We start from the raw sequence: 27,925 nt of genomic DNA on the forward strand, positions 1-27,925 counted from the left end.
GTGTTAAGTTTTGCATCCTTGGGTTAATCAACCCACTGCCCCACTGTGGCAAGGACAATGGAGAAATGTCATTGTCAACATGAATCCTGTCACCTCTATTATAGATAATTTATCTGCATTTCCACCTTTAGCAATTTTTCACACTAAGCTTCCCAGTTTTATTGTAATGAAGTATCACCATTGAAAAACACCCTTAGGAAAGTATGGTCAATTCTTGGTATTCACCACAATTATGTCTCATAAAGTCGCAGCAAACGCTGAATTGGTAAATAACAAGAGCCACTGCTTCTCGGGGAAATGCAGAGTAAAATTCCTCCAAGCCTCTGGTCAAAACATTTTCAACAGCCAAATTAATATGTAACCTTGTTTTATGGGTGGTTCTGTTTAAAGATACCGTATTTAATATGTATTGTTGATTCACTGCCATTGAACTCATGACCAACATTACTATGACTCATAATCGAATGAAGGTTAGCTAGCACGCATATTTTCGCCATAAGGCACCTTGCAGCCTTCTTGCACTTAGGAACATTAGACAGCACTTTAGCCCTGGGGTTAGAGTTCCTTGTAAACAGAAAAATCACAAACAGAAAGTTCAAAAAGCACAAAAATGCAAAAACACCTGGCACTAAAAAGACCACAACGGGATACTTATTGACAGTATGAAAGCTGAAACAAGAGGCTAAATGTCACCTTGTTCTCTACCTCAGCTGTGAATGCCACTAGAAATTTTCACCACTCTACATGACTGTGAGGTGTGATGACTATGAAAGCACCAACAGCATTGATTTGGGGGAGTAGGCAAATTCACAAATACAGAATTAATGAACAATAAAGATTATACTTAACTAAAACAGGAAAATCAGAATATCTCGGAACAGGGTTCTTGAAGTCTGGCTTATATCTCGTGGCATTCAAATGGTTTCTTGGACTTAGTCTGGAAGAGTTCATGACTTGAGAAAGAATAACCTAAAATATTCTTGTAACATAATCTTTCTTGAAAAGGAGCAATTAATTATATTCTTGGATCACCATGATAACAGGAAAATTTGAGATAAAATATGGACCATGACTGGTGGTGTTCATCCTTAGAGTCATGAATTCTGACCACTCTGACATACATGTATTCCTCCATGTACCAGATATGTCCCTTAAACCTCAGGTATTTGTTTTAGGACCCCTCATTAGTAATTATCTATTTGGCTGACACAGCTTAACATTACATACATAATCTCATTTAATCCTCAAACCCTACACAGTCAGATTTATTAGTTCTACTTTACAGAGAAAGAAACATTGGGTCAAAGAAGTTAACTAATAGACATATCACAAAGGTATGACTAGTGGCAGAGCTAAAATCTAAACTCAGGTTTATGTGGCTATAGCCAGGACTCTTCCCAGCATACATTGCTGCCTTCATTGTTTACAGGCTGGAAAATTCTTCTGGCAGACTTGATAGAGTCTGTGATAGATTAAAATTGATTATAAATTCCATGCCACTCTTTCCAGAATCCTTTAATTTGAGCTAGCTCATTTTCTTGTTTTGACCAGTAATAGTGCAAGTGGCATTGTGTGACTTTCAAGCCTTAGCCTCAAGCTTAGTTCTTGTCCTCCTGAAATACTGCCACCTTGCAAACAAACCTGGAGGATAACACATCATATAGAGAAAGCACATGGAGGGAGGGGGCCCAGCCAGCCAACCTGAGGCCCCAGCAAACCTGACTGCACACTCATGTGAGACCCCAACTGACATAACATAGAACAGAACAACTGCCCAACTGAGCCCAACCCAAATTGCCAACTGCAGAATTATGAACAAACAAATGGTTAGTTTTTGTTTTAAGCCTCTAGTTTTTATAGCAAAAGTTAACACAAAGGCTGACCCAGCCTCCACATCTTTCTGATCTCTCTCAACTTGAGAAATTTAGAATTCTTCTGGTCTGCCATTTAGAAGGAGGTCTTATTCCTAGACATGCCCTAAGCACCTGTGTGACACGATGGCTTTCTATGCTTCACTTTGTATATAATGTATGGGTTCATAGTGGTCTCAAATTTTAGAGCTGGAGTGATTAGAAGTCATGTAGTTCAGTTCTGCTTTACTGATAATGTTAAGTGTTGTCAACAAAGTGGTTCATGCAGACCCATTTTCCAAATTGGCTGCCTGCAGAGCTGTCAAAGATTGTAACTGGCTTCCCAGTCCTGACTGCTTCCGTACCTACTGCCCCACTTTTTTTTTTTTTCAGATCACATTCTAATTGAAATATAATAAGGAAGCTTGGTTTTTAAAGAATTTGGTCACAAAGGATTTGGGACAGGGAAGAATTATGTTCTGAGACACTCATCCCTTTATATAAATATACTTTGGAGCCTATCAACTTTGCTCAAAGTGAGAGATATACTTTAACATTTTTAACCCAACACTTTTTTTAAAAAAAAAAACTAACTGTAGTGGCATTATGAATCAGTAACTTAATATATCTACATATGTTTTTCAGCATAGAGTTGAGTATAGTTTGGGCCTGCAGAGCATGAGAGTGAGTATTTTTCTCCCCCACCATGTTATTCCCCCTCATTGGCTTGGTCGTCTACTATGTAGACTGAGAAAGTAGTCTGCTTACTGTGTGGAAGGCATGTCTGATTTCTGAACAGTGGTGGCCATGGAGGGGAACACCATTAAGTAATGTTTAAAAGTAGCTCCTCTAAGGCTGCAGGTGTGAACCATGGTTTCTTCCAGAGGGGATAAAACAATGCCCATTTTATATACAGTATTTTAATACTTCTTTTAATCCCCATGGGTCTTTCTTGTTAGGAGGGATTTTTCCCATAAAACAGGAAATACGACATAATACTCTTTTTGGATCATGGGTAACTATGTTTTCCATCTAAATGTATAATTTAATGTGAAACTTTTCTATAGTTAAAATGTCCCTGAGGATTATTTTGTAGGGAGCGGATAGGGGCTTTTATGAATATGGCAAAGATTGGGTTTAATTCCAGAGTAATCCAAATTAAGTAAAACAGGCCTACAAGCAGTAAAATTAAACCATGTATACACAGTCCTTTATAATATCTACCATCAAATTCTTTATCAAAGTTTTGTCCTAAGATGCTTGTTAAAACAATCCACTGAATATCTAGAAATGCAAACTATAAAATCCCATTCTATGGAAATAGTTCACCCACACAGGGTGCTCATCAATATCCTTCAGTCTACAGGAAACCCTTAGTTAATTTTTCTAACACATGGCTTCTTTAAGTGTTATGGGCCTATTGTGACAATAAAATTGCCTTTTGCTGAATGATTGGTGTGTTTATGAGTTACTTTATCTACTTGTTGGCAGCTTGAACAGTAAAGAAAATGGTGATTGATGGGCTGAAGTTTCTGATGACTTTGACTCTGCCTAAGGATACATTACTGCAGTGTTGTGAAATTCTTTTCCAGCAATTTAGAGTTTAAATTCCCCTGGAGGAGTCTGTGATTTTTGTGGGGCTCAGTGATAATTAAGTCCCTGATACTTAGCTCCTTTAAATTGCTCTCTGAGCTAAAGTAAATCCTCTAGAAATTCAGGTGGATTTAATATCCATGTATGATGGGTGTTTTTGTTGTATATTACCATCAGAAGCTTGGTTGAGTTAGGTTAAGATTATGACTCTTCTTTCTGGGTTATTTTGATTTCTTCTTCTATCTCCAACCAAATCTTTGATAATAATTTAGCAAACATTTATCAAACGCCTACTCTGGGCTTGGCACTCGGATACAAATTGGAGTTAGAAACAGCCTCCATCTGGAAGGATTCCATCAAGGATGGGAGGTGGTCCAGGACCTAGATCCATAGCCAGCTATTGTGATACTGTGATAACTTTAATAATACTAAGAGAGAAAACAGTAACCCACAGGTCGTGTTAATCAGCTTAACTGGGGGAGTCAGAAGGTTGCATAGGAGAGGGGCAATGGCTGATTCAAGAAAAAGAGGTAGCAGATTAAAAAAAAAAAAGGCATGACCTTCAAGCATTTGGTGCCCTTCATACTTTTCAAATATAGATATATAGAATATCTCTGGAAAAACACACAAGAAACTTAATACTGCTTGTTTCTAATTAGGGAACCTGGGTGGCTGAAGGACACTTTTCATTGCTATTTTGAGTCTAATACCATGTGTGCGTATTATCTATATTTAAAAATAAATACTTATTCTTTTGGGAATGGAGGCAAAGACAGTGGTCCCTTAAACAATACGATGAATTTGCTATCCAGCTATTTCTTCCCGGGTGTCTTTTTTTTTAATGGAATCCTTAATTGTGGCATAAAGGATTTTTTTCTCAGTTAAATGTGTTTCAGACATAGACTGGTGAAGGAGAAGTTTTAAAGCAGAAGACTTTTTTCTATGTCTAAAATCCTGCCTAACCCTTCTAAACAGAGAAAACTCAATATGTGAGAGATTCTTTAACTCACTGATCAAATTCTTCTCTGGCTCTAGAGTTGGCAAGTCAAATGAGTAATTTAGAGTGTCGAGAGGGAAAATATTAGTCTTGTCTCAGGCAGTAAGTAAACAGACCAACTTACTTAAATTTATGTTGTCCTGGTGAAAATCGCATAACTACCAAGAGGAAGTTAGTATTGGTTATATTGGTTCTTTTACCTATATGTTTATAAATGATTCTCAAGTCTATGCCATTAATTAAGAGAAATCTTTTCTTGGACTTAATAACTTTTTAAACATCAGTTTATCGCTTTTATCTATTATAATGTTTTATAACCATTCCTGTAGGGAAAAAAAATCATTTTATGAATAATATGGGAGCACAGAAACAGGATTGAAAAGATGAAAGGAAGGAAAGAGATAAGAATAACAAATGGAATTAAGAGAGAGACTCCATGTTGGGATAGAGAGAGGACCTACCCATCATGCTTTGTGTGGTGCAAACCCCTAATCATGTACCAACACTAGCAAGTGAGATCCATAGATCATCACCCCACCTCATTAAGCCAAAGACTTCCTTTTTCATGTCTACAAGTCATCTTTTTGTTCACTCTGTATAAAATAATCAGCTCATGCCCTCAAGGTTTTTGCTTTGGAGTTGAGGAGACAATATTTCAGCAGAATTGGTGCCATATGGAAAATCCCATGTTCACTTTTGTACAAGTGCAAAATAAAATATTCAAAACAGATGAGAAGCTTGCTATAGTGGTAGGAACACAGGCTTTGGTATTAAATAGTCCTGAGCCGTAATTTAATCTCTCCTACATAGAAGTTGCAAAGACCTGGTCAAGTCTGAACTCTTCTGAACCTCTGTTTCCTCAAGTGTAATTGAGACTAATAATACCAAACTTGCTTAGTTGTTATGTGGATTAAATGGCACAAAATGGGAAGTGTGTAGCATTTTTGGCACATAGATGTTAAATAGAGATGTTATCACTCCCTGACTATGTGCTGAAACTGTACATAAAGCCTTGGGTGTAAATATTGTTAAAACTATATAAAAATAAGGACACTAAAGCCAGGAGAGGTTAACAGTCTTTTCAAGGCCCATGGCCAGTAGTAGCAGGGCCACAATTTGGACTGAGAAGTCTGACTCCAGAGGCCTACCTCTTAATCTTTTGTCTCTACTGCCTCTCCTCAGCATAAGCCAGCAACCCACACCCAGGCAAATGGAGAATAAACTGCTACCGGAATAAATGAGGTTTAGAAGACGTCAGAATTGGTAGACAATCATCGAAGTTTTCTGGGGTAAAAGAATGTTATCTAAATATTCAAAGATAGGAAATGGGGCTGGTTGAGGTGAAGATACACAGCTGTATCAACAAGCAGGTCTGCATGAATAGTTTCAGGGCATTAAAATTTAGAGGGTTATGGGAGGAGATAAAAATCATTTGTATCATCAGCTCCAAATTTTTATTTAAAATAATAAAAGTCAGTCTTTCATTAATTACCCATTATTTCACTTAATTACAATTTTTCCAAAGAAGTAAAATTTTAATGTAGCCTTGTCAAATAGATGCTTTTATATATATATATATATATATATATATATATATATATATATATATATCTATCTCAGTCTAGTATCTTTTTTACTATTTTGTCCTACCCTGTGAACTACATAACTTTTGAAGAATAATTCAAATCCATTTTTCTTTTCAATTCACCAGCCTACATGTCTAATTTAACTATTGGTCCCCACCTCTCACCTCTATCACCCTCAGTTAATGCAACTGTCCAGAACTGCAGTTTTATAGAACACTTTCAGCACACAAGGGCACATGGTAAGAAATATAGGCTTTTTCTGTTGATAGGTTAGAGTGTCCCATGTTTTGTTGTATTTTCCCTGGAAACTTTAAGAGAAATCAGAGTAGTAGCCAAGCAAAAAAGAAAGAAAAAAATGGAGAGATTTTCATACAGAAAGACTCATGGACCAAAAACAGATCATTGGCAATGAGTTCAGCATTTATTTGAGACTATTAACAGTGTATTTATTTTATGTGTAATAGTTCATTGAGCACCCAGAAAGTATCTCAGAAGTCAGGCTACCTTCCTTTATGGAATAAAAACTTTACAGGTTCTTTTCCTTCCTTCCTTTTGAGTATGAATGAAGAGAAATTCCCATTTAACTTCGTACTGTTCTAAGATCAAAGGAGTTTATGCTGAAAATTAAGCTCTGTGAAAACCATGTGTAGTATGAGGTCAGTCTGATTCTCCCATTCAGTGCGGATAGGGTGTTTGACCACCAAACTTTGAAAACCGGCATTACACAAGTGTTACCAGGAGTTTGCATTAGTTTTTACCTTTACAACCTTAAAAAAAAAAATTTCCCTTGGTATCATCTTAGCAGTGTTGTTGGGATCACCTCAAGCCACTGTAAATACTCCCTGGGTCTGAAAATTTCCTAAGTCAATTACAACGAAGAATGGTCTAAATCTATTGCTGGTACAGAATCTGAAATGTAAATTGTTGGATCAAGGAACCTTTCCTGGCTCTTGGGGGCTACCTCTCTAATTGCTAGAATAAAGAATGTTTTCAGAGCTGTGGGGTGATAAAATGAAAGGATTTAATATTGTAAATATACTTGGAATCCAGATGTGTCCTATGGTTATAAACCTCTTATTTTCTTTTGTTGTTTCTCTAGTCCAGAATTGGTGTGGGGACCTTTTTTTTTTAAGGAAGTAAGTTTGGTTCTGATTTTTTTTTTTCCTGTCTTGTTATATTTTTGCAAGAAATATTTATTTAATTATTTAATGTCAACTTAATTCTAATTCTGAGACTCCATACTTCTGGACTAAGGCATAATTCAACATTAGTCATTTCGGTGGCTCATTAACTCTCAGGGTTCCAGTTTCTTCGTAAAGATCCCAGACGTGGGTAGGCAGCCACCTGTGGTCATTGTCATGGGTCCATCATGGTAATCATCCAGCCCCTATGTATCCAAGCCTACATGATCTCTTTAGGAACAAAAGTCCTGCTGCTTCCAGGCCCCAGTGCTTGGGAAACTGGTCTTCATTTAAGGTTGGATCATTATACCCAGAGCCCATCCCCCTTGGCCTGTGAGGTCTCGAAACCCATGTCTTTGCTGGAGGAGTGGGAGAATGAGAAGTTACTGAATAGTGCAGGCCTCAAATCCTTACCTCTGATGGGACCCACGAATCTGTGTTTCTTATCTCAACTCGAAAGCTCTTCTCTTTTCCCAGAGGCCCTCCAAGACACCTAGCATAATCTGTTCAACATCTTTTCAGGGCCCATCAGTTTTATAAACAGAAAGAACCAATGATTTCTGGTTGCTTCAGTTTTAGCTCTGCAAAAATCCATGAGGCAAGAAATCTCAAAGCTCAACTGCTTCCTCAATATGAGGGAGGAAAATTATATGAATAAACTCAATCAAATATTTTTAAAATAGTGTCCTGATAACATAAGTATTTGGGTTTATAAGTGTAAATTGTCTGGAGGGATCCCGATGAAACTTGATGGTGGTTGTCTCTGGGGAGTGTCAGTGAGTGCCTGGTGTGGGAGGCAGTCTCTGTATTTACTATGCTCTGTGGTATTGCTTGAGGCCTTTACATTGGTACATGTTATTTTTATATGATAAAAAAGTTGAGATTATTTATTTGAAGAGATACAAATGATTTCTTTAATTCATTAACCACAAAACACTTTCCTCAACCAAAGTTTACCTACCTTAGATACAGATATGATTTTATGACTCAGAATGGTGAGTTCAGAAGTTAATTTCCCCCAGATTACACAATGGCAGAGTCAGGATTCGAACCCACGGCTGTCTTACACTTAAGTCCACGAATGCTCTTTTCCCTACTCCATGCTCTGTCCTCCAGGGCCAATTCACTCCACTACGTTCCTCTATTTCATTGCCCAAGTAATGAGGCCTGACAAACCCCCTTTATCAGGCCACACATCTATGCCAAATCCTTGAATACCAATAAATACCTGAAACCATGTTTCAAAATATACCATAAAATATAAATAAGAATGACACATAGTTCACCTGAAGTTCATACACAGCAGCAATGTACAAGGTTAACAGTAAAACACATGGGGGAAGTTTAACTTGAAATATTAGGCAAAGCCAGGCCTAAAGCAATGAAATAATAAACTTAGGAAAAATTTATTATACCTCTGAATATGTCATAACTGTGTATTTTGTTTATCTTTAGGTCAAATAAAATATCACATTATTAGCAAATAGCAAATTATGGGTTGCTGCCTATGGTTTGGTGGTTTGCTTAAGGAAACATTTGTGGTTGTTGAAAATTAATAAGAGCTTGTTTTTCATAGGATGCTATAGTTATACATGAAGTTTATGAGGAAGGAGCAGCAGCCAGAGATGGAAGACTTTGGGCTGGTGACCAGATATTAGAGGTATATGATTATGAATTTTATTGTATACCAATAAATATGGTTCCTTTACTGACCTAATGCACAGCCTATCTATTCACTATCTTCTACTCAATGATATCTGCACTTATTTCTCTCCCATTTAAGAAAACATGTACCTTTTTTTTTCTGTTTTTTATGTACATTGAATAACTGTCAGAATCATCATGACATTATCAATCAAAATCTACCTGTGAAAACTTTTTCATTAAAAGTAAAAGTATAATTTATGGTTTTATAATATTAATGTCAAGTGAGACTGTGTAATATTATAGCTAGATATTTTTTTTTGCCTCTCCATTACACCTTCCTAAATTCTCTCCCAAAAGCACATATACGTAAACATGTACACCTGATATTTTAAAGACTTCACTGCAGCTTTAAGTATTATTTTCTTATTCCTAATCTTTAAGTCAAATGGAGGTTCATGCCTTGCCATTCTTGTTTTCTAGTTGGTGAAAACATAGAATCTTTTCCCTTTAGGTGGTATATGGTACTTATTAAAAATCGAAATGCTTAACTTGCCTCTTTCAAATGGACTCTCATTTAGCAAAGGCGTTAAAGCCTTTTAAAAAGTGCCAAGGCAGGCAGTGTCTGAAAAGAGGAACGGATGAATGGAAAGTCAATGCCAGGCATTCTGGTAGGTGGAACTAAAGAGCTTTTTCAATGGTGTGAAACCTTTAGGCAACATTTATTTCTTTCATTGGATGAATTTAATTGAACGGTTAACATTTTATGGTGGGCATGTGCATTTTTGCTTTGCGACTTTAATATAGCGCGATATGAATGACATCATACTATTTTATATTTCCCTTTGGTGGTTCAAGTCCGCCTCCCAAGATGAAACCAGAGATATAATTAAGGGCAGAAAATATAGGCAAGAAGGAGTTAAAAGAGAGAGGCCAGGCTGACTGCAAATTAAATTCAGGGCGAGTTATAGGATTTCTCTGCAGGCCTTTACTGCGCTTTATCATTGGATTAGGACGTATTCCCAGTACATTCATTAAGGTACAAGTGTATGAGGTTAGAAAAATAAGCGAGGCCTCTTTGGGAACTGGCCACTTTAGCATACAACACAATTTTTTAATGGTCAGGAATTTTGGGGTGTTTTTTTTTTCTCCCTAGATTTTCTACTTAACAGGTCGTATCATAATTGGCTTTATAAGATGAATAGATTGAATATTCAAAAGAGTAAAGATGCATAAATGTGTTGATAGTTAAATGAGTTGTAAGCCAACATATTATTCTATAGTGGTTACTGGAAACTAAATGTGTGTGTTATCTTGATTGTGGCAATGGTTGCACAGGTATAAATCCACATAAGTTAACAGTATAAGCTGTATGCTTTATGTATAGTTTATTTCATAACAGTTATACCTCGATAAAACTTTTTTTTAACTGTATCTATTTGTATTGGATAGACACCTGTAGCTGCTGTCTTCCATAAAGACATTCATGTTCAAGTGAGCACTCAGGACAGGTTAGCACGAAGAAAGCAAATTTTTTTAAGTAGAAGGAGAATTTGAAAGGTCATATAAGTCATTTCTTGGCATCTAGATGAATTATATTACCTAATATGGATGGATGGCCTCCACTTATCATTAAAGATGACCAGGACAGGATCTTTTCTTACCCCAAACAGGATCTAGGCCACAGGAAGATATAGTTAAGAAATATAACTCTCAGTTTGGACAAGCAACATGTTTTCTTTCTAAGCAGCTTTAGACCCCACATTTGATCTTGTTCTAAATGTGGTTGCTGTCTAGAGGTGCATAACAATGCATGATCAACCTGTAGCCTGCAGGTTGCCTTGAGAAGGAGACAGGCCAGCTTTGGTGTGGTATATTTTGAGAACATGAAACAAAGCAACTCCACATCAGTGCTTTTCCAAACAATGGCCTTTCTGTTGACGAGGGTCCTCTGCATTGTGCAAGCTGGCCTTCCATGGCTTTACTACTATCCTCATGTTAAACTTAGGGCAAGCCAGATTTTGCTTACAAAGATATAGTCCAATAATTTCTTAGCATGGCAAAATTTATAATTCTGTAATTAGCAGGGACTGTCTTCTTTCTGATTCTTCTTTTAGGGTCATTTCCTCTGTTTACCTTACCTCTACTCCCATTATCCCCTTCTAATTTTGTGTTTGGGAGTAGAAAGAATAAAAGGCTAATGCCTGGATTTCCCTGTGGAATAAAGTAATGAGGAACTGCTGCCCTAGTTTGGTTATTCTTCCCACTTTTCCACTGGCCTGTTCTACCCAAGGGACGTGATACACTCCCATGGAGAACTGGGACTTCCTATGGCTCTTCTTCTCAGATAGAGAGCTCTCCTATTCCCGCCCCTACCCCTCTATAATCAGTATTCTAAATAATGCATATAATGCTTCTGTAAGGCACTTAAGGTAATACATAACTGCATAGTATTCTAGCCATACAGCAATATTGTTCTTAGGAGTATCGCGCATTTAGCGGTATCTCTTGATGAGCAGAGAAGGAAATGAAAACTCTGAACTTGGAGATCACTTTGATTTGAACAGACATCTCGATGCTGGAATTTAGTATAAATTGCTTTTATAATATTAGAGTCTGATGCTTTTAATTAAAAGTATGATCGTTAGGGCCTTTCAAAAGGTGCTTTAGAGGCTTAGAGAATTCACCTTCAATCCATGGAGGTAACTTTTTTCCAACTGAGTAACAGAAGTGGTCTTGTGTGCCATCTATTGGAATACAGGAGAATAATCAGCTCAGACCACATTTTTTAGAGACACTGTTTTTCCTCTGTTCTGTGGTTTTACCTCACAAACAAGGAGAGTGCATTGATAAGCCTAAAGTAACAGTGAATGCTGATGCTAAGAGAAAACAATCCTGATGGCAGTTACTTCAATTCCTTATAAAATGTAAACTTTGAACTTATAGTGAGTTTAACTATGTGCCAATCCCTGTGCCAAATACATTACAGGGTTTATTTCATTTAATCCTCATAACACTAAATATTATTACCATTATTATCTCCAATTCACAGATGATACAGTAGAAGCTTACCTTAGCAATTTACATAAGGTTTCATGTAGTAAGTTGGATTCAGCACTCAAACTAAAGTCTATCTATATTTGAAACCAATACTTAACTACTGTTATTCTAGTATAGTTAATTGAGTATACAAATCCACCAAGATATACCAGAAAATAAAAAGTACTTAAACATTAGACTTTTAAACGTTTTCTTGACTCACAAAATCAGCTTTAAGTAGCAGCTCAAAGGTCACCTTCTCCAAGAAGGGCTTATTCTTTTCTCCTTTCTTTGTCATCATTCTTTATGACATGAATCCTTAGTCTTTCAAATGCTAGAACTGGAAAAGCTTCAGACCAGCCCCTTACTGTACAAATGAAGGACTAGAGGTCCAGAGATAGGCTTGACCTGCCTAGGACACACAGGGATGGACATGCGGCCGGAACCAATATCGTGAGGGAGCGCTTCCATTCTGCCATCTACCTGGCCATGGCCTGGGTCCATCCTTCCTTCGTTTGGCTCTTTTCATAGCTGTGGCCTTGAAGGAGTGACTCATGACTCCCTTCCTTTGAGTCCTGAACTACTCTGCCCCTCAATTTCTTCCTCGTATCAAATTCACTAACCAATACTAGTACTTGGCCTTCTTTGTGGCAAGGGGTTTCAATTAACCTATTCTAAGAGTAAATTGTGAGGCAGCATGGTATAAAGACTAAAAAGAAAGTCTGGAAAGATAATCTGGTTAAAATCTTGGCTTCTCCACCTGCCTGCTCTATAATCTTGATCTAGTCACTTAACCTCTCCATGCCTCTGTTTCCTCATCTGTAAAGTGGTAATTATATCTATTTCAGACAGTTAGTGTAAGGATTAAATGAGTAAATATTCATAAAGGGCTAGTACACAGGCACTACGTAAATATCTGTTAAGTAAAAGATAAATAAGTTGACTATGGTCTCCATTTAACAAGCAAGAAAATGGAGGCTCACAGAGGCTACGTGACTTGGCCACATTCATGTGACTTGCAAGAAGCATAGTCATGGCTTTCCTCAGTGCTGTTTCCAGTACAGTTTGTTGTCTCACATGTGATGCTATCTGTGCTCACTCAGATCCAAATTTAAATGAGCGAACTTAAGGGGATCCTGGATGCCATTGGAAATACCGGTCCCTCATTTCTTCTGGCCTGTTCTGAAGTAGTTGTGATGTCAGCAATTAACAGCAAGGATGTCAAATTCAGTAAGCAAACTAAGTCTAAAAATGCTGACTAAACACCAGCATTTATTTCCCTTGACCTCGGTTAAATGAGCCAGTTAGTCTCAGCTCTCTCTTTCATGTCAAATCTATAGTAAAGTTCACAGCTGTGCAAAATTGCATTATCATGGGTACTTATTTGGGGTGGGGGAGTATTAAGGGTCACCTCCTTTATATCTGAAGCAGCTACAATCGCTAATGGTCACTACCTGTGTGCTTTGGAAATGGCTGGACATTTCTAAAGATTATTCACTGGCTGGATCTAGGAGCTCCAGCAGACAGAGCAGGCAGAGAGGCCCCTGCTGTCAGCAACTCATCTTGGATGCCCATCGTTCCAGGTTAATGGGGTTGATCTGAGGAGCGCCTGCCACGAAGAAGCCATCACAGCCCTGAGACAAACCCCCCAGAAGGTACGACTGGTCGTGTATAGAGATGAGACACACTACAAGGATGAGGAGAACTTGGATGTTTTCCCTGTAGACCTGCAGAAGAAGACCGGCCGAGGACTGGGCCTCAGCATTGTTGGGAAACGGTAAAAAAAAAATGCTGCGCAAGTCAGGATTGATTGGTCTTTTTCCTTCAGATTTCTAGGGACTAATGTCTATAAACAATGAAAGAGAAAGCCTAGTATAAACTAATAATATGATTTCTAAAATTAACACATTTATGAATATTTGAACAACATAGATCATATTTCTGAGCAATATTTTACAAAAAAAAAAACATCATATCAAGATAAAACTCTAAACCCAATCGAACTGGACTGTTCAGACTTATTTCCATATAGGGTAAGAATAGTCACTTAGATCTGAGGTTTGAAAGGGGTTAGTTAAATCAACGATACCCAGGAAACAGCTAATACCAAGGGATATATTTATGTACTCTTGGGTTAAAAAAAAATTTGCTCTGCCATAGAGTACCATGTTAATTTCATACTATGTTACTAAAACTAGTTGAATAGACATAGTTGAGGAACACAAATTCTTCATGACGATAATTTTTTAATAAGAAAGATGTCACAAAATTATAGCTTGCACCAAAAAGGAAGGTAGATCCTGGTAGCTAGGCTGTTCTTTTGAAGTCTATATGGCTTACCCATATAATGGGAATTATGGTAATTGTCCTAGGTAATATTAGTAGATTTCTCTTGCAGTAAATTAGGTAATACCTTGAAACTGCAATTCTAGCTTCTATTGTTTACTGGCCTTAGATATCTGGTGTGTATTTACTCCAACAGGTTGCAGGATTTTCAGATGACACTGTAATATGGTCTCAAATGATTTTATCATCTTCTTAGGAAGAATTCAAGTTGGTTTTACATATATTATGTCATGTGCCCTCACAGACCTCTGATAACTAGCCTAGTGCTTTTTTGTAGCAGTCCAAACTAGAAAATAAAAATGTTAACTACCATATTTTGAGCACTGATTTTATGGTCTCACTTTTTACTTTGTCACCATAAAACCATCGCCCTGAAAATGCGTTTCCAAACAAATAGTCAGAGACTCATATTTCTAAACAAAATCAGTGCACATCTGGGTGCAGAGCAAATGGAAAAGGCTATGTCGAAGTTTGCTTGCTTGTTGTGACACGGACATGTGCCTAGGAGACTCCACTGAGAATATTTCCTCATAGTCATTTGATGAAATAATCTTCAAACACTAGTATTTCAGATCAAGTTTTTAAGGAACGTTTACGTTTCTTTACACAAAAAAGTTCAATTGTAAAGGGTCAGATATGTAAGCTCTCAAAATTCATAATTCTTTGACTAGTAATTCTACGAGTAGGAATTTATCCTACAAATGTGCTTGTAGATATGTTATTCATTGCACCTTGTTTGCAATAGCTAAAGAATGGAAATAACCTATGTGTCCATCAATACTTATAAGTGAAATTAAGGAACATCTGTAGAATAGTATGCAGCCATTTAAAAAAAAAAAAAAAACCGCAATGAGGAAGCTCCAAGTACCAATAAGGACTAATTGCCAAAGTGTGTTAAGTTAAAAAAAGCAAAGTTAAAGAAAACAAAACTGGAGGGAAATGGGAGTGTGTGTCTGCATGTATATCCATTCACACACATGCACCATACACACATGCATTTGCTCGTGTAAACAGAATATCCTTTGGAGATACCCAAGAAATAAGTAGCATTGCTTACCTATGAGAAGGGAACAGAGGTGAGAGAGAAACTTTTCAAGGTCCCTCCTTTTTAACTTCTAGAATTTTGAGGCATCCGTTTATTTACGCATCAAATAAATATAATTAAAACCTTAAAATAATGTCAGGAAAAGGGAATGTGAGAGACTAGAAATAAATTAGGAGCTAAAAATTGACCTCGTCTCTAAGGAAGCAGCCTGTACATTTTAAGAATACTTAACTCCACTTTTTAAAGTGAATTTCCATTTTATTCCACTAAAATTATCCTCTTGCAGAAATTATGCCTGTCAGCCAATAAAATGAATATTACAGTAGGCAGCAAAAATAGGCATAAACTATATAAAGTGTGACCACTCTGAGGTTTATCATTTGGGAAGTTAGAAGATATTATTGGATTAGATGGCTTCGTAGGGCCCGTCTTCCAAGTTTTAGGACTTAGTGAATCTATACAGAATATCAATAATCTGAAATATAATAAAGGAACATTAAGTTGTACCAGTACCCACTTCTTTATGGTGTTCACAGAAATGGAAGTGGAGTGTTTATTTCTGACATCGTGAAAGGTGGAGCCGCAGACATTGATGGAAGATTGATTCAGGGAGATCAGATCTTATCTGTAAATGGAGAGGACATGAGAAATGCCTCACAGGAGACAGTGGCCGCTATCCTCAAGGTGAGTCCATAGGCTGCTTTCTGTCTAGTTAGCACAACGAAGTCTGGTGGGAACAGTTCTGATCTAGCTGGGTTGTAAAATGGGTTGGATGTTATGCTGACTCTAGTTTTTACCTGAGATCTAATCCCTGACTATTTTAACCAACCAGGAATAGCTTTAAAAGAAAGCTGTTATATTGACTAGCAGGATTGAAGAGAACCCTGCTTTGGGGTTTCTAAGCTATATTTTCATTCTTGTGAAAATTCCTAGTATTCACAATTGTCTTCTAAATGCATTTGACGGGATGGGCTCTCCTGGAGTAACAAAATTTATCCCCCTCCCTCTAGGGCTGTCAGGGAGCATATTACCATAGATTCATCAAATCCAGCTTTTATGGCTTGGAGGAATGTTAAAAACTATCTAGACCGATTCCTCCAATTTCACAAGTGAAGTTTGAAAAGTAGAATGGTGTTCCCAAGATCACAACGCTCTGCTTGAGTGGTTTTCCTACCACCCAGGCTGTCTCTCCCTGAAGCTGTAGAGATGCCAAGGTTCAAAATTCACCTCCAAGTGTCTCTGCCACATGGACCCTACCCCCCTTTGGAGGAAACTGGTTAATAAAAATTTTTATAAATTTCCATTCAGCTGTAACCAGGTGCATTTTATTTTGTTTCACAAATAGCTGTGGAAGCTTTTGCAAAGACAAATGAATTTTTTGTTTCTTTTAAAATCCTGATTTTCTAATATAGTCAACTATCAATTATCACTCAAGAGAGGATTTATATTTGTAGATTACCTCTATCTTTGATTTTTCTGTCTTCCTTTTCACCATTTTTTCTTAGTTATTTCACTGACCACTAGGAAGGAAAAGGAAGAGAAAAGAGGTGAACTCATATGTAGTCCTTTAACAGGTTTAAAGAAGGGATGAAGTCATGAGATGAATACCATTGATACATTTTGTTATTTTGTATGATTTTTTGGTTGCTGAAATTCCTGTTTGCCTATAGTGTTCATCACCCATTTATGATTCTTGGCCGCAGAGATGAGAGGAAGCTCTGCTATGATAATTTAGAACATAAATGCTTCTGTTTTTTCACTCTTTTCTTTTGTTCCCAAGTGTGCACAGGGGCTTGTGCAGCTAGAGATCGGAAGGCTTCGAGCTGGTTCCTGGATCTCCTCGAGGAAGACATCACGGAACAGTCAGGTTGTGATGGCTTCCTGTCAGACCGACTCACTCACCTGTCCCCATTGGGAGGAAGTTCCCCATTTCATAAATGATTATTCGGAAATAATGTGTAATATACAGAATATTCACAATACCAAGTTCAGTGTGTTTTAATGTGTTTGAAATAAAAATGAATGGTGGGATGGAAATTCATTAATCCCTAGATTTTTCTCTCCTTTATTGCCTACAAATGTTTTCTTAGGACCACTTTTCTCCCCCACTATTAGTTCTATATTGCCTAAGCATGCATGTACACAGCTGTGTTTATTTAAAAAAAAAAAAAAAAGAAAGAAGCAACATCTGGTGGCAATTTGACCCTCATTAGCACAACATTGTTCTATTCATTCAATTAAATATTGCTATAAAGTTAACTTGTGAATAGCCACTCACACATGCTGAGGGCAATTAATGGTATATTCCTAGGAGAACAAAATATGAGGGTTTCTCCTGTGGGAGGGAGGACTAATGGGTGATGTTTTGTGGTTAGCAAACATCTATGTTTATTTGCAAGGCTGATGTAAGTGCCATTTTTTTTTTTAACAAAGTATATTTTACTGTTGTTGGTTTTTTTTTTTTTTTTTTTTTTTTTTGTAATGGCTGAGAAAAATCACAATGGTAGACTATATGTTTAGTCCCATTTGGTATATAATAAAACTATAGAAACTTATATGTTACTCCCTATTCCCCTTTGTAGGTTATAGATAGGCCTGTGTTTTGAGGTTAAAAGCATGACTTTTGGCCCCCTCTCTGGCTGTTTTAGGCGTACAGCCCTTCCAAGGCCTTTGTTCGGAAGATGCTCTGATGTGGTTAGCACTCAGGTGCTTCTGGAATGCTATCCGCTGTCTCCTTTGCCTTATTGGTGTTAGAAAATGAGTCAAGAAAAATACCATTGTCAGATAGTATCACAGACTAGCTGGCTTGTCTAAGAGATTCCTCAAAGTAGTCAAACCCAATAAATATCATGTTAATTTTTTTTTTTTTTTTTTTTTTTTTTTTTGCATTTCTGGCTAATGTAGTGGGCAGCAAATATCATGTGTACTAAGATACAATGCTACAGTGGGATTCTAGGAGTGAATAATTGGTAATGATTCTGACCAGACTTATATTAACAGTGGCAACTTAGGATGAAAACTAGTTGTCTCAGCTCTTCCTTAATGGAAGATTTGTTTGTTGATTGATTTTATTAAAGCCTCATTACGCACAGGAGGTTAGATTGCAGAATGAATAACACTGGAGGTAAAATTTTTGTTTCCTGGAGCATACATAAGGGCTACACAGAGGAGGTTCCATCAGGTCTTACTCCAAAAGAAGTTTGATAGATTGAAAGAGAGAGAAGCCATCCCAGCCAGAGAACATAGCCTATGTAAAGGTATACAGGGTTGCAAGGAATTTCAATTTTTTAAGAAAAGTTTGAACCGGTGGGTGAGGTAGTGAGTAGAACTGGATTTCTGTCCTTGAGGTGATTAATAAAGTTCACAGGTTAAATACAGTGCTAACAAATTTAAGAGCTCTGTCATTAAATAACAGCAAAACCACAATTACCATTTATCTGGTATATAAATGTGAGCTATCGTAGTTTGAAAACCAGGGACAAAGAATCATCTTTAATTTCACCTTCTTGCACAGAATTTTTATTTCAGACGGTAGAAGTTTAATTCAGTTTTAGGAAAAACATTAAATATGTTTTACTTTGTATTTAAAATTGTGGCTGAGGTGATACAAGAGTGCCACACTGATATTTAGCTAGCTAGGAGAATGCTTGCAGCTGGCCGTGTAAAGGAAATGTTCTTCATCATCGTAAGTTCAAGACCAGCTCAGGACCCTTTAGGGGTACAGATTTCTTTCTGAGAAATTATAAAATAGGGAGGTAGATCTTCGGGGCCAAGGAGAATTTTAACTTGTGGACTTGGGCTAGAGAAAGTGGGTTCATTAAGAGAAATCTTCTAGCCTTAGGGTTACCACGCCTCTTCTTTCAAAATCTTTTCCCAACAACCAGGAACAAGTATCTCTGTTCTGCAGAGGAAAGTGTATAATAGAGGAAACACTTGAGAAGCCTTTTCCTCAGATAACTGAAGGAACACTGCCAGGCAAAGTCCATATTTATAAAGGCTTTGGCAAACACATTGTTCTGAGGTTGTTTTAGGCAAAAGTTATAATATGCTGTTTTTCTTCGATTCTAAGTAGTTTTCTATTGTAGCACCATTGATTTAAATCATATCATTTCAGAAATAGATATATATATAAATACTCTTTTAAATGTATACACTAATGTCTATAACTACTTCGAAATGAATTTTTTTAAAAAGATCAAGTGATAGATGAATGAATGTGTGAAAAAGGACAATATAGCAAAATATTAATTGTAGAATCGAGGTGTTGTGTATATGGATGTCTACTGTATAATTCTTTTAACTTTCTCTTTATATTTGAAAATTTTTATATTAAGGGATATTAAAATATTAAACTATTTGCATCCTAGAACTAAGGAAGTGAATCATAATATAATCTATCAGGTGATAATTGTAGCTTGGCAGTGTTTCCTCAGTTATCTTAGGTTTAGCTTAAAATTTTGAGGCAAATTTTGAGGCAATTAGACCTCAAATTATATATTAACCTATATAATTTGGAAGAAAAAACTTCTTTATTCGTTATTGGTGATACTGTGTTCTACATTGGAAAGGTCCTTTGTTATGTATGATTTTCATTAATAGCAGTGGAGAAAATTTTAGATAAGATTGTGGTAGGTTGGTAAGAGGGTAGTTCTGGATCATTTTCGTTCTTTAGCCTCTTCAGAGTTTTCTATTATTCAGTAATTAAAATACTAAGTAGGAATTTTTAAGACCAAGTCAGTGTTGCAGCACAGCTGACCTCGGGGTTTCCTTCTTAGGGGTGTCCGCGTAGCACACACAGCCGCTTACATCCTTCCCTCGCGCCTGTCATCACCGGCCTGCAAAACCTGGTCAGCACCAAAAGAGCTTCGGATCCTTCCCTGCAGAATTCAGGTATTTCTTAGACATGCCTCAAGCAACTATCCATTTACCCAAGTTTTTAAAATGTTAGTATTTTCTGAAAAAAAATCTTTTCACCTTTAATTAAAATATTTTTAAATCTTTGAACTTGGCCACATTTGCCCCAAGCTTTCTAAAAGGCCTGTTCTATAGGAAGTAAAGCCATAAAGATTCGTTTTTGGAATGTGCCTTTAACTTTACACCAATCACATGAAAAGCAGAAAAGCAGAAATCTAAAGTGCTTCCTAAAGTAAAACCGTTTACAAAGAAAAAATTTAAAAATTACAAGTCACTCAAGGAAAGTCAGAAGTGCATGTACCGCTGGGGTGGGGCATGGCAAGAGTCTTTTTAAGTCTTTCCTTGGGTGGGGAGTTATCTGTGATTAAGGCAGAAAAATGTACAGTGAAACACGAATGGCTCACCCTCCAAACCATTTAATCACCATATTCCAGGCAGCTACTGCTACAGTCCATCAGCTTCTGTCAGACCAAACGATTATGGCCACATCTGTCTCAGACAGAGAGGACGTCTTTGAAGTAGAAGATATAGCCCCTGATCAGTGCCCGCTGGTTTGGATTTTAAGAAAGGGTATAAAGCCTGCTTGTTTCACTGTTCTCTCTTGAAAGGCCTAGAAAATGATACCATTTTCATGAGACAATGTTACATTTTAAATGTGTTAACTCTTAATTTTAAAAAGTTAATTATGTTGCTTTCTTATTTATAGCCACAGATGTGAGACCAAGAACTGTTGAGATAAACAGGGTAAGTTAGTTATTTTGCTATTTTTCTGGTTTGTGTAGTGTGCTCTTTTAAGTTATTGAACAAATATATGGTCTATATAACATGAACAGACTTAGAAAAATATAGTAAAACACGTAGGACCACTGCAAATTTTTTGGTACATCCCACTTACTACATTTTGTGCCTATACTTAGAGATTTACAAAACAAAAAATGGTATCGTGTTAGACATACTCTTGTAGCTTTTTTTCACTGTAAGGCATGAACTTTTAGCCCTGCCAATAAGTATTTTTTGAGAGCATAAAGCATGATTTTTATTGATTACATAATATTCCATCATTTGAATACATGTGCTGTAATTTCCTTAACCAGCTTCCCCTTATAAAACAATTATCATATTTCCCAGCTTTTGCTCTTTTTTTTTTTTTTAATGATTAGTTTCAAGTATACAGTACACATGTTAGACATTTATTTTATAAACCATTCCCCTTAATTGTTCTTTCTCTCCTCTGGCTATCCATCTAGCCATTACATTAATGCTAAACTAACTGCATTCCCTATGCTGTGCTCCCCATCCCCATGACCATCTATCAACTCCTAATTTGTACTTCTTTAATCCTTCACTCCTTTGTGCCCAGCCTCCCAACCCCCCTCCCCTTTGGCGGTCACCAGATTGTCCTCTATATTTGTGAGTTTGTTTTTGATTAGTTTGTTCTTTTTGTTCCTTAGATTCCCTAGATAAGTGAAATCATGTGGTATTTATCTTTCTCTGACTTATTTCACTCAGCATAATAACCTCTAGGTCCATCCATATCATTGAAAATAGTAGGATTTCTTTTGTTTTGTTTTGTTTTTAATGGCTGAATAATATTCCATTGTATATATGAACTATAACTTCTTTATCCAATCGTCTGTTGATGAGCATTAATGGTTGCCTCCATACCTTGGCTATTATAAATTGTGTTACTAGAGTAGTGGTTAGCACATCTGCTTTACATGCAAAAGGTCCTGGGTTTGAGCCCCAGTGGAACTATGGCCCATACCCCAGGTGCGCCAGGCCCCAGGGTGTGCGCCACGAGCATGTGAGAGGAGACACCCCACTTTCAAAGATCCAGTTCTTAAGGGAAGGCAGCAACTTCCATAGGTCAGAGGTGGAAGTCGGGAGAGAGGGATAAACAAACAAACAAATAGTGCTACCATGATTATAGTGGTGCATAGATCTTTATGAATTATTGTTTTGGTTTTCTTTGGATAAATAACCAGAAAGTGCAATTGCTCGGTGAAAACGTATATCCATTTTTAATGTTTTTAGAAACCTCCAGGCTGTTTTCCATAGTGTCTGTACCAATTTGCTGTCCCACCAACAATGTATGAGAGTTGCCTTTTCTCCACATCCTCACAAACACTTGTTCTTTGATTTATGGATGATAGCCATTCTGATGGTGTGAAGTGATATCTCATTGTGGTTTTAATTTGCATTTCTCTGATGATTAGTGACCTGGAGCATCTTTTCATATGTCTATGAGCCATCTGTATTTCCTCTTTGAAGAAATATCTTCAGGTCTTCTACCCATTTTTAAATTTGTTTTGTTGTTATGTTGTATGAATTCTTTATATTTTTTGTATATTCACCTCTTACTAGGTATATCATAAGCAAATATCTTCTCCCATTCAGTCAATTATGTTTTCGTTTTTTGATGTTTTCCTTTGCTGTACAAAAGCTTTTTAGTTGGATCTAGTCCTATTTTTTTTTCTTTTGTTTCCCTTGCCCAAGGAGATATATTTGAAAAGAAATTACTGTTAGCAATATCAGAGTTTACTGCCTGATTTCTTCTAGAAGTTTTATGATTTCGGGTCTTACATTTGTCTTTAATCCATTTCGAGTCTTTTCTTGTATATGTTGTAAGAAGGTGGTCCAGTTTGGATTTTTTTTGTTTTTGTTTTTGCATGTATCTGTCCAGTTTTCCCAGCACCATTTATTGAAGAGACTCTCTTTACCCCCATTGTATATTCTTGCCTCCTTTGTGATATATTATGTGGGCTTATAGGCATGGATTTATTCTGTTCCATTGATCAATGTATCTGTGTTTATGCCAGTACCATGCTGTTTTGATTACTGTATTCTTGTAGTATATTTTGATATCAGGTAGTGTGGTACCTCCAACTTTGTTCTTTTTTCTCAAGATTGCCATGATTTTTATAGTTCCATATAAACTGTAGGATTGTTTGTTCTAGCTCTCTAAAAAAATTTTGCTGTCTTTTAAAGCAAAATACCTTTGTATTTTCTTTTTTGCCCTTATCATGGGTGATTTCCTCAGGATTAACTCCTAGAAGTGAAAGTGTAGAGTCAAAAGCCATACTTGTTGTTAAAAACTTTTAAGTCTACAGCTATGCTGAACAAGCCCAATCCCATCTGATCTCGGAAGCTCAGTAGAGTCAAGCCTGGTTAGTACTTGGATGGGAGACCACCTAGGAAGACCAGGTGCTATAGGCATAAAAAATAAGGGAATGTAAGCTGACAAGGTCCTTGCAATTTGTGAGGTCAACCAAGGATTGCCTCTTCTAAAAAAAAAAAAAAGAGAGAAAGACTTTTATACATATTACTAAATTGTCCTCCTCAGAATATCCTGTAAGATGCATTTCAGTTAGTAAATTTGTCAAGTCCTGATTTTCAAACTCCCGGTGTGATATCCAGAATATTGGAAAGTAGACTTCTATTTTGATGACGTTGACCAATAAATTTGGGATTCAAGAAGTCATAAAAAAAATATGACCTTGTTTTAATCATAGTTCAACTACAATAATGTGATATCCAGCATACCTTATTCTCTGAAGTCAGTCATAGCTGTGTTTGAGGGCACTCAGCTATTTATTAGCTCTATGACTTTTGGAAAGTTACTCAACCTCAATTTTCTCATCTATAGAATGGGAATGATAACACTGTTTACCTCAGGCGGTAAATATTGTTGTGTGGATTAGATGAGGTAGTGCATAGTACCTAGTGCATCATGAAGTCCTGAAAGTGGCATTTATTATTGTTGGCTACCTCTTTGACTACACCTGCCTAATTCGTTCCCAGTATCTTTCTACCTGAGTTTCGACTCAGATGTTCCTTTATTAAGGGAAGTGAAATATACCAACATATACATAATTTGGGATAAATTAAGGAAACATCATGATGGAGTTGAACAAAACCAAATTATTGCATAAATTTCTCCTCATTCCAAGATTTATAAAATATCATTTTATGTCTCCTTGGTCATTTCAGCCACTTGTTTTTATATGCTTTTTAAAAGGCCTGACCCTACCAATCCTATTTCTCCACACACAGTCCAAGCAGAAAAATCTTAATGAAACACATCTTGCCATTTTAAACACAGGGTTTTATTCTTGATGCATTCAGAAAATATAAGCTAGACACAAATACTTTGGACAACAGGATGTAGGCCACCTGTTACTGGATGGGTCAGCATTACCATTATCCTGTTTTATAAGCACAACATGGCAGTAGCTAGTAATATTAAAGAATAATTTCTCACACTTAAGTGAGTTTTTGAAGTTCTTTCATATATGGTTTTTGTTGTCATTTTGTTCTTTTCCCTTTTTCCAAGTTGACTGAAGTTAAATTGAAGCACACTAAGCTGCGTGTTTTCAGATGATTAATTAAAACTGTAGAAGCTTTGCAACCGTACAGGTCCCTTTCCCACAACCAATCCGCTAGCATTTATGCCATAGTTGTCATATATTTATATCTATGTAAACTGAGAACCCCACCAAACAGTGTTATAATTTTGCCTTTCAGCTAGCTGTCTTACATATTTTAAGGAATTTAAGATGAAAATTGGTCGCATTTTCCTGTGTTTTTGTTTTTGTTTTCGTTTTTTTTACATGTCTAATAATTTAGAGTTTCGTCCTGGACCTCACGAATGCTATGATGTATAGACGCTAAAGAATGCTGATGTTTAGGTTTTAGGATGCTGTCAACCCAGTTAGGTTCAGACTGAAAGTTCTGTCTCCCCTTTCATGAGTGGCAAGTTCAGTTCTCTAGTTTGGGTCTGTTTCACACATGTGTAGCTTAGAGATGAGCCTGAGAATTCTATGGGTTCACTCACAGAATTAGAGGACCCCCTTTTCCAACTCTCTCGGCTCTAGCTTTCTTCCTTTATTCTCCCGAGACCAGGAGCTCCTTTTCTGATCTCTCTGACCAGGAAGGTGGGAGTTTCTGTCAGAGTGTTAGTATGTACCACCGCCACAGCTTCTTGCCTGTGTCTTGCCCTGAAGGCAATACTGCCAGGAAAACAACCAGGACACTCATCCCTGCCGTCTCTCCTGCAGCTGTTGGCTTTCCATCACAACTTGAGTTTCTTTACTTTTCAAAAGCCTCAGGTAGTTGTTCTTTTGTATTTTGACAAGTTCTTTATTTTGATCAGCAGGAGAGAGATTGTATAGTATGCATATGGCACCATGCTGAATCTGGAACTTGTCATTTGTTCTTTTAGTGATTTTTAAAATATTAATCCTATAGTTTTAGTGTGAGAAAACCCAGAACTAAAGCCAAGATCTCTTCACCAGGGTCCAAGTGAACCATGTTGCTTCTCCTTATCATCTTAGGGAACATTTGCAGTCAAGTTTTACTTCTCTCCAAACTCTGTTGTCATTCTAGTGAGTGTCCTTTAAGATCCTTTGTTTTAATGTAGTCATGTAGCTCTCCTAGAGCCAAGTATGTTTGTTCACACCCAAAAGAGCATGATATGTGTGGCAGTTTAATTATAAACACCATATGAGAACATACTTGCCAAGTCTGCATCAAAATTGGCCACTAAAATGAGCAGTCACGTAGGGTTTTTTGTGTGTGGGTTTTTTGTTTTGTTTTGTTTTTAACTTATACTGTTGCCTTTTATTGAGCCTCTTCTGTAAGCCAGGACTGTACTATATCATTTCATTTAAACCTCAAACCAACTATGAGGTGGTATTCTTCCATTTTATGCTTAGAGATGGAAGCTCTAAGTGGTTAAGGAACATCCTGAAGACCCTCCAGTTAATTAAGTACTAGAGCTGAAACAGGTCTTTCTGACTTCAAAGGCCCTGCACTTAACTCCTTTGTTACCCTGGCCTCCTTCATCACGGAGTTTTGCTTAGCAGCTATCAGGGGACAATCAGGTTGTGGCTCTTTATTAAATATGTGTTATGTTTTGCTTCTTTTTTTAGGAGCTCAGTGATGCCCTTGGAATCAGTATTGCTGGAGGAAAAGGAAGTCCCTTAGGAGATATCCCAATATTTATTGCCATGATTCAGGCCAGCGGTGTGGCTGCACGTACACAGAAGCTTAAAGTAAACAAAAGGGGAATGGTGAAGTGCTAACAGCATGTGGTGGGGTGGGAAAGGAAGTTGCAGCCATGGGCACTTTGTTTAAAGTTAGAATTCCAACAGCCATCAGAGACCCATGCTGAGGGCAAAATGCATTGGGGAAAGTTTATACCTGAAATTCATTAGGTCCCTGGGCATATAAAAATATTATTGTTTGTATCAAAGCTTCTCAAAAGAAGAAATTGCAGTTCATTCGCAAAAGCTCCCATACTGGTTTTTTTTTTTTTTTTTTTTTAGCAGCTCATTCCACCCAAAATTGATTTTCACCTGAGAGAGATTTTATCTTAGAACCTTCCTTCAACCAAAAGAATCAACATTCTTATGATTTTCCTCTATTGCCCATTAATCTTAACTTAGGTAGAAAAATAAAGCAGAAAATATTTCGCTTCCTCATACTGTTAGTGAACAGTTAATTTGTACATCCTATTATTACTGGCAAATGGATGTATGAAACACCATCATTACCAAAATACAAAAGTGGCCTGCCGTGCCTTGTAATAATCAAATCTGACCCCCTTCTTGTTTCTCTGATTGGTCTGTATTTGGGGAAAGCCATAAAAATTCCTCCTGCTTCTGGAACATGCATGCACAGTAGAAACACAGAATCTTCACAATAGTGACAAATGGGAAATATGACTTACAAAGAATTTTAAGCATTCTTCTCAAATTTAATTTTTCTTAATGATAGTGATTTTCTACCACTTTTGTACTTCCAGGTTGGAGATCGGATTGTCAGCATTAATGGGCAACCTTTGGATGGGCTGTCTCACGCGGACGTGGTTAATCTGCTGAAGAACGCCTACGGGCGCATTATCCTGCAGGTACTGGATCAATGGAACTCGCAGCTGCGCGAGGCAGATAAGTGGCGTGCAAAAAAGATTGAGCGTCACTGGCACTAGGCATCACCGCCCAGCAGGATGCTCGCTGATGTGAATTATGAAGGTTGAAAGCAAGAAATTATTATTTTTATTCAGAAATTCTTTAATGCCACCCATACAGGCAGTGAGCATGATTATATGAAAGCATAACAAGGGGAGAAAAATTACTCTTTGCTTCACGTGATAAATCAACAAGGCTTTTAGCTTCCAGTGTTCTTTTGTAAATCAGAGTTTGTAAGAAATAGCAAATGATTTCTTTTCTTATGCCCAAAAACTGTTACTGAACTGCCCGAGTGCTGTTTCTTACACTCCCTTTAAAAGAAGGGAGAAATATAATTCTGTTTTTCCTATTGCATAAGTGATTGCCAACAGTGTTAAACTCTCACTGCATAGTAGTCATCAACTAGGGCAGACAATTATTTATCAGCTGTGGTCCCCAAGAGAATTGTTCAGAGGCACAGAGAAATATACCAGGAAGTAAAAATAAGGTGTGCCGTTAATTACCCCTCATTATGCTTGCAGCATTTCAGATGTCTCTGAGATTGATACCGTGTAGTGACTGAGAGGCAGCATACTTCTTCAGAGGTGGTGTTAAATGCTTTATAAGTAAAAAGAATAAAAGCCACTGTTAAGTACCTTAGAGAGGGGGCTAGCCAGCTCCTCTGATCATTCTAGCCTTAGGATAATGAGTTTGAATTGAAAAAAGAAAAGAAAAAAGAAAAAGATTACTTTGGGAAGAACCAATTTGTGGTGCTTAACTCTC

The 27,925-nt window shown here is 37.1% G+C and overlaps 1 protein-coding gene across 2 annotated transcripts in view; it reads left to right on the plus strand.

Moving 5' to 3' along the window:
* PATJ (PATJ crumbs cell polarity complex component) overlaps positions 1-27,925 on the plus strand; it is a 282,880-nt gene that overhangs the window by 233,557 nt on the left and 21,398 nt on the right. For both annotated transcript variants that reach the window (XM_036234605.1, XM_036234602.1), the window contains exons 35-42: positions 8,784-8,867; positions 13,474-13,667; positions 15,818-15,965; positions 17,062-17,148; positions 20,057-20,171; positions 20,902-20,939; positions 26,126-26,248; positions 27,001-27,105. In XM_036234605.1, coding sequence (XP_036090498.1) covers positions 8,784-8,867; positions 13,474-13,667; positions 15,818-15,965; positions 17,062-17,148; positions 20,057-20,171; positions 20,902-20,939; positions 26,126-26,248; positions 27,001-27,105 — 894 coding nt within the window. The remainder of the gene's footprint in view (positions 1-8,783; positions 8,868-13,473; positions 13,668-15,817; positions 15,966-17,061; positions 17,149-20,056; positions 20,172-20,901; positions 20,940-26,125; positions 26,249-27,000; positions 27,106-27,925) is intronic.

The sequence above is a fragment of the Rousettus aegyptiacus genome, unplaced genomic scaffold (assembly GCF_014176215.1).
Source record: "Rousettus aegyptiacus isolate mRouAeg1 unplaced genomic scaffold, mRouAeg1.p scaffold_m13_p_1, whole genome shotgun sequence".
Classification (NCBI taxonomy): Eukaryota; Metazoa; Chordata; class Mammalia; order Chiroptera; family Pteropodidae; genus Rousettus; species Rousettus aegyptiacus.